The sequence below is a fragment of the Mauremys reevesii genome, linkage group 10 (genome assembly GCF_016161935.1).
Source record: "Mauremys reevesii isolate NIE-2019 linkage group 10, ASM1616193v1, whole genome shotgun sequence".
Classification (NCBI taxonomy): Eukaryota; Metazoa; Chordata; order Testudines; family Geoemydidae; genus Mauremys; species Mauremys reevesii.
This window is the reverse complement of record NC_052632.1, coordinates 66522602-66538790: the sequence shown is the minus strand read 5'-3', so window position 1 is coordinate 66538790 and position 16189 is coordinate 66522602. Positions and strand designations below refer to the sequence as shown.

General features: G+C 44.0%; 1 protein-coding gene across 1 annotated transcript in view; it reads left to right on the top strand.

Moving 5' to 3' along the window:
- Positions 1–10312, top strand: part of ABCC6 (ATP binding cassette subfamily C member 6) — a 48316-nt gene extending 38004 nt beyond the window's left edge. Inside the window, exons 25-31 of the mRNA XM_039493082.1 lie at positions 1324–1450; positions 3935–4036; positions 4777–4923; positions 6852–7010; positions 7281–7447; positions 8071–8265; positions 8802–10312. Of these exons, the coding sequence (XP_039349016.1) occupies positions 1324–1450; positions 3935–4036; positions 4777–4923; positions 6852–7010; positions 7281–7447; positions 8071–8265; positions 8802–8910 (1006 nt within the window). The 3' untranslated portion in view covers positions 8911–10312. The remainder of the gene's footprint in view (positions 1–1323; positions 1451–3934; positions 4037–4776; positions 4924–6851; positions 7011–7280; positions 7448–8070; positions 8266–8801) is intronic.
- Positions 10313–16189: the final 5877 nt, after the last annotated feature.

Genomic DNA, 16189 nt, shown 5'->3' with positions numbered 1-16189 from the left:
CTGAGGTTCTACCACTTCACCCAGCTCTCAGTGATTTCAGCAGGTAGCAGGGAACCTCACTGCTAGGGCAGTTTCTGTGTTGCTATTACCTGTTTCCACACAAGGTCCAAGGCTTAGGCTTAGCCTTGCTCAGCAGTGAGGACAAGCTTTAGGAATCACCACTTGGAAACAAGGACTCTTAATTGAGTCTAAGCTCTGTCATTAAACGCTGGAGAGGGGAAGGTCAAAAAGTGTCTAGGACTCTCGAGGCAGCTTCCACGGTACCAGTTAGGAACACTTGTCCTCGTCCACTCATCACTGGAATTTGGCATCCTACCCCCCTGCTTAGCAAGAGAGGTTCAGTTTAGGGTGACCCCCTCAATCAGGGCATGCTAAGCACAGTTCAGTTGCCCTTTACTCATACAATAAGGATAACAACATTTCATTATCCCTGCATTTGAATACTACAGTGATTTGTAACACAAACCAGCCAAAATGGATCATTTTGGCAAAGCAGCTCCATCATGCTAGGCACCGAGGCAGAGCAGCCATGTCTATGCAAACATGCCCTGCTCCTGAAGTCTTCCCTCCTCCCTCCACCCCAGCAGTGCATCACTAGATGTCGGGGTGGGGTGGGGGAGGGAACTCCTTCAGACCCAGCTTACATCAGAACTAACACCAAGGGAAGAGCCATTCATTGCTGGTGCCAGGCTCAGAGCAACAATTTCAGGCTCTGAACCAAAGCTGCTCACCTGGTGGAAATGATAGACCAGGGGTCAGCAACCTTTCAGCAGTGGTGTGCCGAATCCTCATTTATTCACTCTGATTTAAGGTTTCGTGTGCCAGTAATACATTTTAACATTTTTAGAAGGTCTCTTTCTCTAATAGAACTAAACTATTGTTGTATGTAAAGTAAATAAGGTTTTAAAAATGTTTAAGAAGCTTTATTTAAAATTAAAATGCAGAGCCCCCGGACCGGTGGGCAGGACCCGGGCAGTGTGAGTGCCACTGAAAATCAGCTCGCGTACTGCCTTTGGCACGTGTGCCATGGGTTGCCTACCCCTGTGATAGACTCAGGCTACAGCGGAAGAGCCATGGCACAGTGCATGGGGTATTTACAGACCAGCACTGCTGTCAGTTCCAGAGGCTTATGTAAAAAAGCCAACCCTAGCGGTTATGTAAAAAAGCTAACCCCATGATCATAATGACCTTATTTAACACCCTTTACCAAGAAGGCTCCAAATACATTTTACAAAAATAGTTGCAGGCAGTATATGTAATTGAGAGGAAACGAGAACATAAAGAAAATGGAGGTGGGCTAAATCCTCTCTTCTCTGCTTGTAGGTGGCTTGCTACAAACCTGGAGTTTCTAGGTAATGGCATCGTGTTGTTTGCAGCCCTGTTCGCCGTGCTTAGCAAAGCACATCTTAGTCCAGGGATTGTTGGCTTTTCCATTTCGTGTGCTCTTCAGGTAACTCAAAGCAGCAGTGCGTGATTTTACCATCTCATGAGAAGGGACTGTCAGGTTACAGATCATTTTTTAAAATCCTTACCTGTATCATAAATAACTTTATGGGTCCAATTCTGCAGCCCTTACTCATTTGGATTCGCACATAGATTGCGAGCATCAGGCTCTAGAGAATTAAAACTGGAAGAATTTTAAAGAAAGACTAATTTCCTTTCCACTAGTTGTGCCGTTTATGTTGGACATTTCTCAGCTTGGACAATGAGAATAGATTAGCCAGCCTCCTATTTTTAAGATTTCCTAGGCAATAGCAAACTCTCAGGGTATGTCTACACTACGAAATTAGGTCGATTTTATAGAAGTCGATTTTTAGAAATTGATTTTATACAGTCGATTGCATATGTCCGCACTAAGCGCATTAAGTCGGCGGAGTGTGTCCTCACTACCGTGGCTAGCATCAACTTACAGAGTGGTGCACTGTGGGTAGCTATCCCACAGTTGCCACAGTCTCTGCCACCCATTGGAATTCTGGGTTAAGCTCCCAGTGCTTGATGGGGCAAAAACACTGTCACGGGTGGTTTTGGGTATGTCATCAGTCTCCCCTCCCTCCGTGAAAACAACAGCAGACAGTCGTTTCGTGCCTTTTTTCCATGCAGACGCCATACCACAGCAAGTGTGCAGCCTGCTCAGTTCACCGACACCGCCGCTGTTGTGTCCTGGGTGCTGCTGGCAGCAGACGGTGCAGTAGGTCTGCAAACCATCATCATACACCACTTCCGCTGCAACTCTGCTCTGCTGCTATTGCCTCGATAGCAAATTTTTCCATGTTTTCTGTCATGGGCTCCCGGATACATGTGTTCTTCCTCGGGAAATATACACGGTGGTAACCATCGTCCTCCACCGCTTCCGCTGCAACTCTGCTCTCCTGCAGATGCCATACCACGGCAAGCATGGAGCCCGCTCAGCTCACCACTGCTGCTGTGAGCATTGTAAACACCTCATGCATTATCCTGCAGCAGGTGCAGAAACTGCAAAAGCAGGCAAAGAGGCAACAATAGCGCGATCACGATAGTGATGAGGACATGGACACAGACTTCTCTCAAAGCACGGTCCCTGGCAATTTGGACATCATGGTGGTAATGGGGCAGGTTTATGCCGTGGAACACCGATTCTGGGCCTGGGAAACAAGCACAGACTGGTGGGACTGCATAGTGTTGCAGGTCTGGGATGATGCCCAGTGGCTGCGAAACTTTCGCATGCATAAGGACACTTTCATGGAACTTTGTGATTTGCTTTCCCCTGCCCTGAAGCTCAAGAATACCAAGATGAAAGCAGCCCTCACAGTTGAGAAGCTAGTGGCGATAGCCCTCTGGAAGCTTGCAACGCCAGACAGCTACCAGTCAGTCCAGAACCTCCCATTCGGTCCATGCTGGAGCTCTTTTGTGCTTCTGGGACTCCATGGTCACCTGTGCTGTGCTGTGCTGATCAGCTCGCCACGCTGGCCCAACAGGAAATGAAAATCAAAAGTTCCCAGGGCTTTTCCTGTCTACCTGGCCAGTGCATCTGAGTTGAGAGTACTGTCCAGAGTGGTCACAATGGAGCACTCTGGGATAGCTCCTGGAGGCCAATACCATTGAATTGTGTCCACACTACCCCAAATTTGACCCAGCAAGGTCCATTTTAGCACTAAACCCCTCACTGGGGGGGGGGGGAAGTACAGAAATCGATTTTAAGAGCCCTTTAAATCGACAAAACAGGCTTGGTCGTGTGGATGGGTGCAGGGTTAAATCGATCTAACGCTGCTAAATTCGACCTAAACTCGTAGTGTAGACCAGGGCTCAAGTACCCACACAATTGTGCAACATTTGAGTTGCAAATACTGGAAGGGAATTTATTATTTTAAACAAGATGCTTCCACTGACTTTTGAAAAAAAGCTTGGAAATATTTTTATTCCTTTCCAGACTTCCTTATTTTTTAACCTCAGTAACTCTGTCACTGTTATTTATAGAATATAGGACCTTACAGAGAACAAGTCTCAAATACATGCAACATCCATCTTGTTCCTTTGAATTTAAGCTTAAATGGTCACTGTAGTTTAACAGCCAAATGGTTTTCTTCAGTGTTTATTTTCCATGTTCATGTAACTAGTCGCAGATTATCTTGAACGGTTTTCATGTCACTTTTAAGAGCTGGAAGTTTAACATAAGACAGGCAGCAACATTTAATTCTTTGTAACTTGGCACCGAGGTAGCCTCAGGGTGAGCTGGCAAGGCTCCTCCAATGTGGCCTGGCAAAATTTTCCAGAAAGGCCTGGTGTCAGGAGGATTTATTTTATCTTGCAAAACAATTTGCAGACAATCTCTTAATACCTTATCCAGGGAGGCCCCTTGTGAAAACACTGGGCCTGATCCGACAAAGTGCCAAGTACTTTGTAAGAACAGGGTCAAAGTCGGTATTTCATTTCTAGCCAGTCCTCTTTCCTTTTGTAGATAACGGGCATTTTGAACTGGATGGTGCGCTCCTGGACAGAAATAGAAAACAACATTGTTTCTGTGGAGAGAGTGAGAGAGTATTCAAAAACTCCAAAAGAGGTAACTAGCCAACCATTGTTCTTACCCTTTGAACTGGAATTTGTCACAAACCAGATCAGCAATTTTTCTATTCTAAGGACCAACACCTCCCCGTTTTAATTCCCAGAGACCCGGTTAGGTTACTTTAAAATAACTAGGTGTTCTTTATAACTTCTGCTCAGTTTATGTTCTTAAACCAGTGAAGCTGTAGTTGTCATTTTTTAAAAAGTATAATTTATTAACAGTTACCACACCCATGGAATGCACTGCAAGGTTTTCTCCATGTTTAGAATAGGGACTAATTGTGGCATCTCATATCTGATGTTATAAGTGTTGACAGTTGCTGGCCTTTTAATGACTGAGACATTTCTTTTATGCTACATAAACAATAAAAATGAACAGGTACTATCTCTTCATGTTGATCATATCACCATATAGATTGAACTGAGCGTGGCAGAGCAAATAATTAGAACATTCAGTATGGTTTCCTGATAATGTAATTAATCTGACATGCATACAAATGCTTATCTCCAAACTTCAGTTAATAAAGTAATCTGGATCTTTGTATAAAGCAACTAATTTCAACTTCAACAATTCCTTTATGAAGAATAAATGCTGCCTCTAGAGAAACTTTTAAAGAGAGGGATCCAGAAAGAATTTTTGCACACATGCTCTGAGAAGTTTTCCATTTTGATTATAGCCATATTACTTGATGACTTAACCCAGCTTAAGAAGGTGCTGTTTGTTTCTCTTTTACACAGGCTCCCTGGACTCCTGGCAGTAATTCTGCAAGTCAGGCTTGGCCAACTGAAGGAGCAATTGAATTTAGAAACTATGGTGTGCAGTACAGGCCAAATTTAGAGTTTGCACTAAAGAACATCAATATAAAAATAAACGGGCAAGAGAAGGTAAGCAACGCCATTTATTTCTTTGGAGCTGCATGTGTGAACAGTGCTTTAGAATAGGCAGCCGTTGCTAATCCCTGTCTCAAAGAGTTTAAGGTTTGAAGCAGGGCCGGCTCTAGACCCCAGCGCGCCAAGCGCGCGCGTGGGGCGGCATTTTCCCGGGAGGGCGGCAGGCGGGTCCGGTGGAGCTTCCGCAGTCATGTCCACCGGAGCCGCGGGACAGCGGACCTCCCGCAGGCATGACTGTGGAGGGTCCACCGGAGCCGCGGACCAGCTGCAAGAGGTCCTGTGGAGGCGCGGGACCGGCGCCCGCCAGCGCGCCCCCTGCTGCGTGCTGCCCTGCTTGGGGCGGCCGAATTCGTAGAGCCGCCCCTGGTTTGAAGACACAAAAGCTACACTGAGGTAAACATATAGTACGTTTGGCCTTCACAGTCTCCTAGCGCACTAAGGAACCCCTTCTTAATATAGGGCTTTGTTTTCAGTTTTGATACTGTGTGTTAGGAATTCTAGCGAGTCAGATCGTGTTATTTTATAGGAGGTTGGCAGAGCAGCTCTAAAGGAATTTGATGTTTATTTTAATCTAATGTAACATCAAAGCTCCTTTATATTTGGCAGCTATTCTGGTTTTTCTCCATTAAGGCAGGGGTCTCAAAGTCCCGGCCGTGGGCCATCTGCAGCCCGAGAACCTCCCCACTGCAGCCCGCGGAGGAGAGACACATGCAGCCACACTGTTGGCAATGTTTGCTGCAGGTGCCATCCCCTGCAGCTCCCATTGGCTGGGGAAGAGGGACAATAATACCATCACTAGTCGCCGGGCAGAGTCAGCATCATTAACTGCCAGGCAGAGTCAGCCATGGAGGCAGCGTCACTTTTTTCCCCACAATGCATAAAAACAAGTCAAAATTCTGAACACAGCTCTCTGATGCACACCTTGCTGCAATCCTGAAGGTTTCAACTGCTCAGTCCCTGAGGCCAAACATCAACAAAACTGAAGCGTTGCCAGGTGTCTGGCAAACACTAAAAGCTCTCTGGCAGGCGAAGAAGAATTGTATAAAGCTGTATGGCAGTTTTATTATTCCTATGAAATTCAAAATAAAAAAAACACAATATAAATGTTTTCTTTTCTGAGCACCATCTTCAGTGACATTATTGGCCTGCTGGGAGGATTTGAGGACTGGTTCTGGCCCTAAGGTAAATTGAGTTTAAGACCCCTGATCTAAGGCTTGTAATGATTTCCCTCTGTAATTAAACAATGTAAAAGTTCCCTATGGGTTGTTACCCAACTCCAAGAATGTTAGGTGAATATTATGACAACGTGAGGCCAAAGGTTCTTGGAGAAATGGTCAGATCCCTTCAAGTCACACGTGTCCCAGTCCTAATGACTATGCTGGAATCCATGTGGCTGATCATGTGTACAACCAAACTATAACCAAACGCGATGCCAATTCTTGCCCATCCTCCTCAGCTATTCCATGAGGCTGCAGTGGAAAGGAATTAAATCCCTGGCCTTGGACTGGAAAGATCGGCAGATATTGCACCCAGGATCTGCATAGGATAGGCTGTTTGTCAATCACAGATCCACTTGTCTTCTCCACCATTAACGCAAAGGAATAGTGCCTTTACTTTGTAATCTGATGAAAGATATTGGATGGCTTTCAAAGGAGAACAGCAGATGAAGGGAGATTAGCTTGTAGTTGAAAATGCACAGGAAAGTTATAAATCCATGTGTCACCACCACCACTGTATCCAGGGCGTCGAACTGCAGGAATAGGTGCTTAATGGGGTGTTTTTCTCTGACAGATATGGTCAAAGGCTGGACAAATTTAACCAGTGGTTTGTTACCTGTCAATTCCAGGGTCCTAAAATTTAACTATGGTTATGAGACAAATAGTGTAAAACATACAGCCTAAATTTTCATTGTATTCTTTTAGATTGGCATAGCTGGAAGAACTGGAGCTGGGAAATCAACTCTTGCCATGGGTCTTTTGAGATTAATGGAAGCTGCAGAAGGCGAGATCTTAATTGATGGAGTGAATATTGCCCAAAGAGGCCTCCAGGACCTTAGAGCCAAAATAACTATTATCCCCCAGGTATGAAGTTAATTTCTAAGGCATTTATCAATTCTGCAGCATATTTCCATTAATGTCCATGACATGCAGGAAAGCTTAAGTGGGTCACAGAGAAATAAATTCATTGCTTTTAAAAAGGGAAAAGTAACCACTGTAGCACACTGTCTGGTCTTCCACATAACACTGGCTGTAGCATTTCACCCTGGGATTCCTGCAGTGGTAGGAAGTTAAGGAGCTGTGTTGTTTTGTAACAATCATTTCAGGAATCTTTTGTGCTGTCTCTATACCCAGGATCCAGTCTTGTTTGCTGGTTCTCTACGAATGAACCTCGATCCTTTAAACCAGTACTCGGATGAAGCCATCTGGACAGTTTTGGAACTGATTCAGCTCAAGAACTTTGTATTGGATCTGCCTGATCAATTGAACCATGAGTGCTCGGAGCGAGGGGAAAACCTGAGGTACCATAAATACAGAAAGAGAAAGGCAGTGCACATTGTGTTTGAAGGTCAGAGGGTGCACAATTAGTAAACATTCCTAAATGAGGGTAATAAATTTAAACAGAAAAATCTAATTTAGTAAAGTACAAAGCAATAGTCAGCACAGAGCAAACTTGCGGTAGCAGTATAATTCTTAGCACTGTGGAATTGCTTAGATCATAAATTCTCTTGGGGGTAGGGGCAGTCTGTTCAGTGTCTGTACAGCACCTAGCGCCGTGGGCTCCTGGATGCTACTGCAATACAAATAGTCCCCTTGTTTCTTTGGCTTGCTTCATGCTGCTATCTGCAGTGCTACCAGATAGCTGAATTAAGAACAGATCTGTTCTCTCAGACGGTGCTGGTAGTATGGTGTCTACACGTGTTGCACGTCTGGCCCCTCGCTCTTGTCCCCAGACCCAGACCAGGTGCACGCCTAACATTTCCACCCTCCTTCCTCGCTGGGGAAAGGCCATCAGCTGCTGTGCTGCTTTCAGACTCATCATTGCTTTGAGCAGGGGGTTGCACTAGAAGTCTCTTCCAACCCTAATCTTCTATGATTAAACCCAAAAGCCTGTTTGTTCACCAACTGCCCTTCTTGCTTTCAGTGTTGGTCAGAAGCAGCTCGTTTGTTTGGCCAGGGCACTCCTGCGGAAAGCCCAAATCCTGGTGCTAGATGAGGCCACCGCAGCGGTGGATCTGGAAACTGATCTTCAGATTCAATCAACCATAAGGACTCAGTTCAAAGAGTGGACCGTGTTAACAATAGCTCACCGTATAAACACCATCCTAGATTACGACAGGTAACCTTTCATTGGTGTATTTGTTCACATTCATTTTCACAAGGACAGCAGAAGACAGAGGCAAGCTTTATAAACTGGACAGACCCCATAGCATTTTAGAGAGTGACATCTCCTTGGAACCATTTACATCTCATTTCTGTCTATTTCTTGTTTACCCCACTCAAGATTCTGCCTTAGGATGGGCCTTCTCACCAGTAACCCTGGGTTAATCCGAGGGAAAATGAGATCTGTGTCCATTTCATGCTCTGTAAACCCCTCTTTTGTCCACTCACAGATAAATCATTACTGCTGAATGTCTCCTCATTGGAGCCCCTCTCCCCTGCTCGGATACTACTCAGTGATTTGGAGTTAAACCAAAGAATTAAAGACCAGATTTACTCCATTCCTAGTCTCTCCAAGGGAGTATCCCATAAGTAGTGGCTCTCTTCAGAGGGGTGGAACTGAGGCATGCTCTAATAATAGTAGCTTAGATATTGTTTGAGTTCAGTGTGACTGTGGTATATCCTAGTGCTGACATTTCTTTTTAATATTCACAGGATTTTAGTCTTGGAAAACGGTCAGGTTGCTGAATTTGATTCTCCAGAGAAATTAATAGCTCAGAAGGGATTATTCTACAGACTGGTTGAAGAATCAGGCTGTGTCTGATTGTCACCCAAGGAAGACACCAGCACCATCTGAGAGAACAGATCTGTTCTTAATTCAGCTACATCGGTTTGGCTAGAAAATGCCTGATACTTATTCAAATTTTATTTGAAACTGAGCCCCAAACTACACTGGATATGTGAAGGGAAATTGCCTTGGTGTATTTGGAGAATGATACATGTATGCCTGTGCATATCACATGCTATAGCTGAGATGATGGCTACAGAGAATGAGTCTTGTTTTCATGTTCAGTGATTGGAATATATTAAATTATGGTTGCAACTGAATGTTAGTTACTGAGTTTGTGGTCACTCTTGACGGAGTGATGACCACTGTATAAAGTTTTATGCAGCTCCAAATTAATTGGCTTTGTTTTCAAAATGAAATACCAAAAACTCAGTTCTGTCCAATTACTCAGATGAGCCCATTAGAAATCTGGAGTAAGCATAAAAAAATACGTACTCACATCTTATGCAGTTATGGCAAAGTAACTGAGCTTTCCAATCAGCTCTGTTTAGAATATAAATAATGGTAAAATACACCTTGCAACATTTATGGGAGTGCTGTGGATTCCTAGGAATGCCAAAGAAATCATATTATACAGGTAATGTTCTAATCGACAATGAATAGCATTTTAATTAGTAAATTAATACACAAGTGTTTTCAATCCCATGCACATTTTAATGAATGTTAGTCATTTTAAACATGTCCATAAGGTGGATTCAGCTGCTCACCTAACACTCTCCCATATGAAATAAAAACTCATCTTTCACAACTGTAATTTTTTTAATCTGTGCAGGTTTGTAACCCAGTGAATCACAGAGGCGACCAGACTTTTGGAAACAGAACAGATATTCTGACTGGTTTGGCCGATGCAGCAGGACAAAATACCACTAGGTCTCAAGAGTCTAAGTTGTAAGGAAAGGCTGAAAATGAAGAGACTTTGGGAAAGGGATTGATCATGGTGATGAAACACCATTTTTTAGATAAATACAAGTGCCTGATTTTATGACCCCACTGATGATGTGAACCAAAAAACCCCACTACCTAGACATAAATAAGGAACTCAAAGCTATTGAACACAAAAGTTAAACAAAGTGTATAAAGCAGTTTATGTACTACTGAGATTTGATTATGGCTTGAAGGTTGCGTGAAAAAGCAGGAAGGAAAGTTTGCCTAAGAAAGATGTCTCAGGCAAATAACTAAGAGAGATCTAGAGATTGAAAATTGAGTTATTTTGTTTTGTTTTCCAGCTTCAGAACAGATTTCTGTGCTGAGCACTATCTAGAATAGCTTCAGTGACCCAGGAATTACCAAAAGGATTTCACAAATGGAATGTTTCTTTAAAAGAAATAAAAAAGTTAAGTGTATTACTGTGCTGAACCCCAGAACAGCCTAATTAACAGGAGAACAAAAAACTGGATTCCATGCATTGCTTATTTTTGCTTAACATTTAATAAACAATGACATTTTAGACTAATTATCTTCCTTACAGGTTAATAAAGCTCTTTCAGAGCCTTGCAGTGTGACTAGGACTATACTTCGTGAGCACAACCTTAATTTACCATTTCAGCTTAAACAATTGTATGAATATTTATTGCTCTGGAGATATGGCTATATTGTTACATTTCCTCTGATTACAGAGTAGTTTACAGGCAGGAGGGATAGCTCAGTGGTTTGAACATTGGCCTGTTAAACCCAGGGTTGTGAATTCAATCCTTGAGGGGGCTATTTAGGGATCTGGGGCAAAATCAGTACTTGGTCCTGGCAGCAGCAGCACAGAAGTAAGGGTAGCAGTACCACCACTGCCCTCTACAATAAATTTATGACCCCCCCAGAACTCCTTTTTTTGGGTCAGGTCCCCTACAATTACAACACCCACGAAATTTCAGATTTAAGTGTATCCAAAATAATGACATGTATGATTTAAAAAATTCTGTGACCATGAAATTGACCAATATGGACCGTGAATTTAGTAGGGCCCTAGTTGTAATTCTTAATCTTACCAAGAAAGTCTGACATCTGCCTGACAATTTGCTGGGCTGAAAATCATTTATATGCAGGTGCACAACTTCCATGATTGCTAGTAGCTGCTCTTTGCCTGTAACTAAGGGAGAGAGATCTCCTTAAGTGACAGCACGTAAGTACTTTCTGAGACACAGAGAATCCAAAGACGACCAAGAGAATGTCCCATCTTCTATAGCAATCTCACCTGTTCAAACGAAAACAGTCAAAGGGGAAAATAAAAGCACAGCATGGAGAACAGGGTTTTTAGAGTAACAATAGGCTTTTACATTAACATACAATGCCTTTTACCCCCACGGATTCCAAAGCCCCTTACAAACTATTACCTATTGATTGCATACTACCAGATTTGGGGTGAACAAGGGGAGGGCAGCCCGGCAGAACATCAGCTCAAAAGCAGGGCAAGGAAAGTAATTTTGTTTGTTTTTAACGAGGGCACTAGGCTGAAAGTATATTCTGCCAAAAAATCCTACCATCATGCAAAAGTAGACATCACACCCATTTTAAAGTGTCTTTTGAAAGAGCCTGCATCCCTCCATGTCAACTACATGGCATTCAGACACCCTTTTGTACTATCCAGTTGTTTCTCAGATATTTGTCCCCAAATTTTTGTGCTGCTGAAATAGGTTTTCAAAGATTTGGTTACAAAGCATGTGCTTAAGTTCAGTGGAACTACTCACATGCTCAAAGTCGATATGTTTAAAGCTAAGCAGGAGTGCAGGTGCTTTACTGGATTGGGGCCATTGAGAACAGTTAAACAGAGCAGCTTCCCTCCTATTTAACTGTGATACCCACTGTCCACATCGAAGCCTTTATCCACCATATGCAAGACAAATTCAGCCGGATACTTCAGGGAGACAAATGACTTGGAGGGAAAAGAATTGTGCCAGCAGGTTACATTATAGAAACCTCAAAAAGAAAACAGGGACTCGTAGCATTGTGAGCACCCATTGTACATGTATAAAACTTTTAGTAAACTGCAGCGAAGTGCATGGGGGACTCAAACAATAGGGTTACGAAGGCTGTTTCTGTATCCAATATGCTGTTCTCTGCTATAGACGTGCACTGCAAACACAGCAAGAGAAATGTGGTCACAAAGAAAGAAATTCAGCAGCAGGAGGTAATAGCTTGGCCTTTGCCCTCTTAGCCCACTGTGCTCTTGCTCTGGCCAACGAAGTGCTTAAGGGGGTCAGGGAGAAACAATCGGCAGTGGCATAACTAGCTGACACTTCATCCTTCAGGATAATGAATGACCCATGGATATCCACTGGATAGCTATGTAGCCTGTGCACAAAAGCTTTAGTCTGATGTATGAAGAATGCATTTAGGGTTGCTCTTTGTTTTTTAAATTTTACCTCACAAGTTATTTTCCTGCAGTCCTTGGTCATTATAAAAGCAGCAAGATAGATTTCACTTTCTGGGGAGATTATAAATCTGATCTCCTCTGATGTGCAGAAACTGATGAATTCTTGTGGTGCCTTATAGATGCTCCAGCAGGTGAGGACAATCAATGTCCTTTTTCAAGATGCTGATTCTATTGGTGGTGGCCTAATTTGTGTGCATCCTGCCTCCATGGGAATTGAGTTTTTAGGGGTTGCTAGGTAGGGGGTTTAAAATGTAGAGGTTGATCTTTCAACTGGGGGTTTCTACTGGCTGTGGGTTACTACTCAGAGAGAATGAGGATTAATTCCAATCTCAGCTATAGGACCATTTAAATCCTGTGCTAAATGGCTGCATTAAGCTTAGCAGAGCTGTCCAAGTATTGATCCGCAACTAGAATTCCACCTGTTCAGCTTATTTCTGAAATACGAGTTTTTCTGACAGGAATGACAGGTGAGACCAAAGCATACCATAATCAACCTGGCCAATGGAATTTTTTCAGGGATTAATTGACTTGTGTTTTATGCCTGGGAGATGACTTTTATGAATGCTCTAACCATAAGAAAATACGAGTTGCCGCTGATAAAGCACGACGCCAGGGGTCTCAAACATGTGGGTCACATTTGGCCCGCAGAGTTATTTCCTGCAGCCCGCCATAGGTGCCAACTCTACCAGCAGCCAAGCAACCCATAGCCCCTGTCCTCCCTCCCCCGAGCACACCAGGTCCCCACTCCTCCGCCACCCTCCCAGTGCTTAGGATTTCCCAGGAGGAACCGGGGACGCAGTGTGCTCAGGAGAGGAGGCGGAGCCAGGGTAGGGATTTGGGGAATGGGTTGGAATGAGGGCTGGGAAGGGGTGGGAAGAGGCAGGACAGGCGTGGGGCCAGGCTTTAACTGAAGTAATTCTAAAAGTAAATGTGTGTTTTGCCATTTGAGTGAGGTGCATTACTGAGTGTTTATATTTTATTAAACCCCCTCTTCACATTACAGTTTTTAAAAAGTTAATACATTGACTTTTAATAGCACACTATTACTCTTCATTTTTTACTATACTTTTGTATCATTGTATGAAAAAGGTTTCAGTGATGCAGCCCTCGGGCCAATGTACTAGTCCTCATGTGGCCCTGGTGGTGATTTCAGATCTCTGCACTATGCTTAATATAGTCTGGAGAAGATACTCAGTTTTTAAGTACAATTTTTGGATAGTATTTATCTGGGGTCCTATCAACAATGGTGGATCCATATTTTATGTATGACACCTATTCGTCAACTTTTTTCATAATACAATTTCACAATATCAATCAGCTTTCATAAACTGTACAAATATGGCTCCAACTCCTCACAGGGTGGGGATTGGCTCCTCATGACCTGACACTCATCCCCACAAAACAGAAGTGTGATCGGTGTCTCCAAGCTTGAGAACTTGACTCAGTCTCAAAGTAAAACCTTTTTACTTCCTTTTCCTTAAAACAGAATTTTTTTTGTGGCCTGCTGACCTGCGTGACTTACATCCTCAAATACAGGCTGCAAAACAAGAGCACACGTATAGTGCCATGAGGAGCGAGCTCTTCAGGTATTGAGCTCTGAATACTTCACACAGGATCTGCAAGAGTGAAAATAGACCCCAACTGCACCCTTTGGCTTTTCTGGGGAATCTGCTTCATCAGCTTCTTTCTCCTGCTCTGTGGTAAGACACTTCAGGTATGGCTACACTTGAGAGTTGCAGCGCTGGGAGTTACAGCGCTGGTCGTACAGCTGTGTAGGAAAAGCGCTGGTGTGTGGCCACACTCACTGCTACCAGCGCTGCAGTGTGGCCACATTTGGGAGCACTGTTGGGAGTGATGCATTATGGGCAGCTATCCCAGCGTTCAAGTGGCAGCAACGTGCTTTTCAAAAGAGGGGGGTGGGGTGGAGTGTGACAGGGACCGGGGGAGAGAGAGAGTGGATTTTGAGCTGACACTGTATCAGCTCCCTGCCTTGCAAAATCAGAAAATTTTCCCGACCTCTTACTCTTAACTGCAAACAGCCTGCAGACCAGATAAGCAGCTGCTCCAACAGACTCCCTTTCTCACCCCTACCCCCGCTGTTTCTCTCCTCAAGCAAACACTCATCCCCCTGCCTGCCTCATTCACAGAAAGGTAGTGGGTTATCTCATTTGATTGTTCACAGTCAGTTACAGATTGATCACAGCAAACAGGAGCTGTGTTTGTTTTTAAGATAAGCAGCTCCCGGAGCCCCGAGTTCACAACAAAACAAAGAGGCATCATAAAACAAAGAGTAATTTAGTTAAAAGCATTCTGGGATATCTCCTAATACCCTGGAGGCCAATAACAGCGCTGGTGTGTGGCCACACTTTATGAGCAGCGCTGTAGCACCAGCGCTGCGATTGTTATGCCCCAAGCAAACCCAGGTGTACAGCCAGTGCTGCAGCCAGGGAGTTGCAGCGCTGGATGTGCCCCTGCAGGTGTGGACAGTTACTAATTGCAGCACTGGAAAGCCTCCACCAGCGCTGCAACTCTCAAGTGTAGCCATACCCTTCATCTGGGCTGCTGTTCGGTCATGGGAATTAAAGAAGAGGATCCCTTCAAAGCTGAACTACAGACTACCTCTTTGCTCATCACTCCATCCTGAGAGCAGAGATCCGCAGACAGCCACTTGCCAACAGTTCCTAGGATGGAGGCAGGGTGTTCTCACTGCAATGTGGGGACAAAGGTATTCATGGGTCCCTGGAATTAGCTTTCACCACTGGCCCATCAGAACCCAAGTTTGTTTATACTCCTGTGTGGAATGTTCCACCCAAGTTCTATATGGAACATCCCCTCAGACCAGCCAAGACCACTCTGAAGGCATAGACAAAATACCTGCATGTATTTTAGGAAGTACAGAAAATAGGTCTCGATGCCATCCATTAACCCCAATTCTAACCTCTTAGGGCAAGAATCAGTCAAAATGACTTCAGTGACTCTTAAAACGGTAGTGGCTGGCATCCTATTAGCACTGAACAGCTACATTCCCCCAACCCAGTTAGGCCAGTGGGTCCAAGAGCACGGCCTTCTATTTTTTACATTGTCCCATGTTGACAGGCCATTGAAACATGAAAGTGGTAAAAGGCCAATTCTAATGGGAAATGCCATAGGAAAGTGCCCACCCAAAAGTAGGAAACATCTCACTATAGGACACCTTCAAAAGGAGAACATGTATGGGGTAGTTGGACAGTGCGCAAGACCGATGGGAGCCAGCACCAAGGGAGCAGCCAGGTCCCACCACAAGAGCTGCAGACTCCCCTGTGCTTAGCACAGGCAAATGCAATTTCCCCCCCTTCTGTCCCAATGCACTTCATTCCATGGCAGAAGCTTACAATCTAAGGCTGTGTCTACACTACCCCGTAGTTCGGACTATGCGTAAAACCCAAGTAACTCCCCCCTGTGGATGCTGAGGGCACAAACTAAAAAGTTCACATAAATGTAATCCTGTCTGAAGAGGACAATGTGAACTAGGAACCTTTTTAGTTCACACCCACAGTTACAGCCTAGCACTTGGGCGCACACTTCTATTCACACCTCCACAGTACGGACCACAGGACAGTGTAGACAAGCCCTAAATTAAAATATTGAAGGGTTGAGACTGCGTGGCTTTCTCTACTCAGAAGTACACAAAAGGATTACATACAAAGGAAAACAGGGCAAGTCAGTCCACCTCCAAGTAACTTTGAAATGTGGACTAGAATGAACTATATACATAATAGATGAAATAAAAGTCAACCCTCACTACGTGTAAGATTTCTTTTAGCAATGCATGTTATTCTGTAACAAGGATTCAGTACAAAAGAAACTGTAACGGGACTTTATCAGACTCCTAACCCTTGTTGAAAGCCTGAA